The 4,495-nt window shown below is 46.1% G+C and overlaps 1 protein-coding gene across 1 annotated transcript in view; it reads right to left on the reverse strand.

Moving 5' to 3' along the window:
- KIAA1549 (KIAA1549 ortholog) overlaps positions 1-4,112 on the reverse strand; it is a 105,621-nt gene extending 101,509 nt beyond the window's left edge. The window contains exon 1 of the mRNA XM_014546701.1: positions 4,062-4,112. Coding sequence (XP_014402187.1) covers positions 4,062-4,074 — 13 coding nt within the window. The 5' untranslated portion in view covers positions 4,075-4,112. The remainder of the gene's footprint in view (positions 1-4,061) is intronic.
- Positions 4,113-4,495: the final 383 nt, after the last annotated feature.

Genomic DNA, 4,495 nt, shown 5'->3' on the forward strand with positions numbered 1-4,495 from the left:
TTTCCCAGCCTCTCCCCAGTCCCTGGGCTCTTATCTGCCTCTCATCTTCTCCCTTTCCTCAACTGGTTTCACATAAGAATATGAAACCAAATAACATTACATTCATTGTTACATTTACTGAGTGAGGTTTTTCTTCTCTGCTTTAAACGCGGGTTATAATGTGTTCTTTAAATAAAGTTTTTTTTTTCATGCTGTATGTAAGCCTTGATTTCTCTAGAGGAATCAGTGGCCTCTAAGAGAAAAAGACTCTTGATTACGGACACTATTCAAATCAGGAACACAGGGCATCCTCAGTGAGAATGTTAAACCACTCTCTGTCATGATACAATTACTCCTTTTAGGGGCAGGGAGGAGAGTCTCTCACAGACCAAAGATATTCTAAAACAGAACTTGAACTTAAAAATAATAATAATAATAAAGGCCTTACAGCAGCCCTCTGGGCAGGCCATCTAGAGGTCCCCATTCTCTGGAATTCCTGACCCCACCCACTATTTATAATGTCCCCTGTGTTCTGACAATGACCCCAAGTGCCCCCGCAGGTGGCACTGCCCAGCTGAGAACCAGTGACATGCACCGGTTCACGGGGTGGCGTGGGGAGAGTGGCTGATGAGGACAGGTAACCAACCCCGGCCACCCCAGCAGCTCCACTGCCTCCTGGTGTAGAAAAGCCACAGCGGTTCTTCACTTGAATTTTATTTATCAATGTGTTCACACCAAGCGGGATGCAATAAATGTAAACCTGCCCCCTTCCACACCCATCTCACTGTGTTTAAGTCCATCAATATAGAATCACTCTTCATTCCACTGAATTCCACTGTGGTCCCTGTGTTGACCCATTTCTGAAAGACTAAACAGTAAATAAAATGAGCTACCATGGAAAACAACAAAAATCATATTAACATCAATGACCACTAATATTTATTGTCTGCCCACTATACTCAAGTTCTGTACTAACACTTTTCAGGCATAATGTCATTTCCTGTCCCCAACACCCATTTTGCAAATGAGTACATGGAAGCTAGAGCTTAAGGAACCTGCAAAGGCCACTTGTTAGTCAGACGTGGACCCGGGATCGGCACACAGTTTGCCGGCCTCAAGCCCCGTGCACTGGACCCCACTGGTCTCCACACGGACGGGGTCATACACTCCACTAGTAAACTTTGAACCAGGTGGCAGTATGACCTATCCACCGAAAGCTAGATGGATGAAAAACCTTTAAATAACAAAATACAATACCACGCCTGCTGATTCCAGCTGGAAGCTCGTGATCCATGATTTAGACCAGGGGTCCTCAAACTTTTTAAACAGGGGACCAGCTCACTGTCCCTCAGACCGTTGGAGTGCCGGACTATAGTTTAAAAAAAAACTATGAACAAATTCCTATGCACACTGCACATATCTTATTTTGAAGTAAAAAAACAAAACGGGAACAAATACAATATTTGTATTTGCATGTGGCCCGCGGGCCGTAGTTTGAGGACCCCTGATTTAGACAATATATTTGCTGGGAAATAGATAAATTGCTTAACCCTGAGTTAAACTTACAAAACGTTGCAAATTTTCTTAAAGTCCTCACTATAGCAGCCTCAGAAGACACTTAGCCACACCTCTACCGATGCCAACCAAAGCAGAGGCCCAGGAGTGAGCCTCACAAAATAAAGAGCACACAGTCAAGAAAAGGGGGCTGCAGAGACTAACGTAGTAAATGCCCAGCCCAGGAAAGCAGGCCTTCAGGCATTCCAAGAGAAACCCGAAACCCTCATTTGGACGTGAAATCTCGCAATATTTTTAATGTGGACAGTCCTTTTAACATAAATCTATCTATCTATCTATCTATCTATCCATCTGCAGGCCAATGAAACCAATTCTTCAGGCTCATGCTTGAAAGATGAGTACCAGGAAACCTTTGCTGACATTAAGAGTACCTCAGGTTACCCAACGATCGTGGGTGTTTCCTGGGATGAATGCAGAGGCCCGGGGGGCACCAGGACCTGGGACAGATTCCAGAACTGCCTATGAGACCTACGGGTGTGTCGCACGGAGCGAGCAAACACATCTGAGCCAGCCCCCCGCAGGAATGGGGGCAGCGTGTGTGAGTTCATGAGAGCAATGAACAGAGCTGAAGTCGACACACTGTGCCAAGCCACAACCCTCCTAATTAATGCCACGTTTTCAAGACAATGGCTGAGCCCATCTTATTGCAAGATCTGCACAAAAAGAAGTTACCCAGCAACATAAGCTAACAGTTGGTGGACTCCACTGTGTTCAGATTTGTGTATGACATGATTACACACCCTAATTTAATATTTCAGCTTGAAATCAGGATAAGGATTCCCTCGGGGGGAGGGGCTTGGGAGCGGAAGGGGACACAGGAGGCTTCTGAAGGGGCAGGTAGCCCTGTTTATTGATCTCAGTGGTGTTACACAGCTGTATTCGGTTTCTGCAAATTCATCCAGCAAGGCACTTAAGAGTGCTTTTCTGTACCTATATTGTACTTTAAGTTACAAGTACTGGTAAAAGTGTAGGTAGACAGAGATATATAAAAATTCAAAAACTAAATTTCTATCAAACTTGCAAAACCCTTAAAAACACATCTAAAAGATCCACCAAATGCTCAAACTAGGCAGGTCACTTAGTTAAACCACTCAACTCAGCTGTCAAAAAAGGTAAGGCTGCCTACAACCTTCCTTCCAGCCTTTCTGGTCTTCAGGAAAAGGGACTATGCTCTGTGAGCTTGAATTGGTGTGAGGAGGAGATGAATTTTTGAAAAGCTGAATGGAAACCACTCTGGAATCTGAATTATATTTAACTCTACTTAAAGGGGACTAGGCATTTAAGGGCTGCACAGCACAAGAATAATCACTCCACTTGATCGCCCAGCGGGGCTCCTCACCATCCCGTTGCCGGCTGAAGGCAGAGGGGACCAGCCACCAGCTCAGCGACGCCTGCTCTCCCCTGGGGTTGAACCTTCACCCTCTCTCTCATCAGATCATCCATCTCTCCTACTCTGCCAAAATTATCAGCACCATCTCACATGAGGTCCCCCATCACCCTCAGCTCAGCCCATCTCTGTCACCACAGTTCCGTCATTCCTTCATCCACAAGGTCAGGTGCACCCCTTCCCTCCTCCCTCCCCCCCTCCACACACACACACACACACACACACACACACACACCTTCCTCTCTGAGAATCCTGAATCCTGAATCCCAAACGTGGCATCAAGGAACAAGGAATGCAGGCTTCCTGGACCTTCCCTCCTCCCACATCTTCATCTCTCCCCTTCAAACATCAGAGACCTTCTCTCCCTGTAGTATTTTCTCCTCACCCCTGTGGCTGCCCAGCCCAGCTTCTCTTTTCCCTTCCCTTTCCTCCCCAGGCCTTTCCTGGAATGCACAGTTGGCTTCCCTTCTCCTCAGTTCCTCTGTGGCAGGTGTGCACTCACCAGGCTGGCCCTGGGGACTGCTTATGGCCATCTCTGCAGTTCTGCGAACAGCTCCCAGATGAACAACGGCACTGGCTTAAGCTATAAACCCACTTGTTCCATGATAACACCTGCTTTCTCCACACACACACACACACACACACACAAACCTGTCTTCCAGTAACTACAGATCTTAAGAAAGCACCCAAAACCTAACAAGTCACTGGGATCATTCAGGGACCGTCTGAGTTAGTAATAAAAGGCCAATTGGGCAAATACCCCTGTGCCAGTGGAAAGCCGATACAGCATGAGGAGCCAACTACAAGAGCAAAGAACACGACATAGACGTCTGCACAATAGCCAGGACTTTAAAAGTGTTTCCTGAATCGATGTGAAAGAGTTACCTTTATAAATATTGCAGAACGCAACTGCTTTGTTTTCATCAAACCGTCTGGCTCCAAGGCATAACTAATATGTATTAAAAGAACAGTGTCTGGAATCAGACGAACTGGGTTGGCGTCTCCACTATGTCGGGTTAATCAATCCTGTCCTCAGTGTTTCCGTCTATAAAACAAGGACAAGAATACACGCCTCGAGGGGCCATTAGATTAAATGAGATAATGCACGGAAAGGGCTAACCTTGGCTGCACATCAGAAGCACCTGGGGCGCTGTACAGACGACCGATGCCTGGCTTCCACTCCCAGAGAGTCTGGGGAGAGCTGGAATTTTAAAATGTCCCAGGAGAGTCTCATGTGCCCAAGGTCAAGAGCCACTGAACTAACTAACACATGGCCAGCTTTCAAAAAATGCCAACTATTAGTGTAATGATTAATAAGATGGCCTAGAAAGGTAAGAATTCGGGGTTCTAGGTCTAAACAAGATTACTCATAAGAGGAATCAAGCTCAGGCAAGTGAGCATTTTAATCATCAGGAAGCTTACGTGGAAAATAAAAACAAGCATGCTTTCTTGGTCCTGCTCTTCTCAGCTAGTAAAGTCAGAGAAGTGTAGCTCCCAGGAATAAATGAAGGACTCCATCGGTCGAGCAATGTTCATGAAGGTCACTCACAGCTA

This window comes from Myotis brandtii, unplaced genomic scaffold (assembly GCF_000412655.1).
Source record: "Myotis brandtii unplaced genomic scaffold, ASM41265v1 scaffold455, whole genome shotgun sequence".
In the NCBI taxonomy this organism is placed as follows: domain Eukaryota; kingdom Metazoa; phylum Chordata; class Mammalia; order Chiroptera; family Vespertilionidae; genus Myotis; species Myotis brandtii.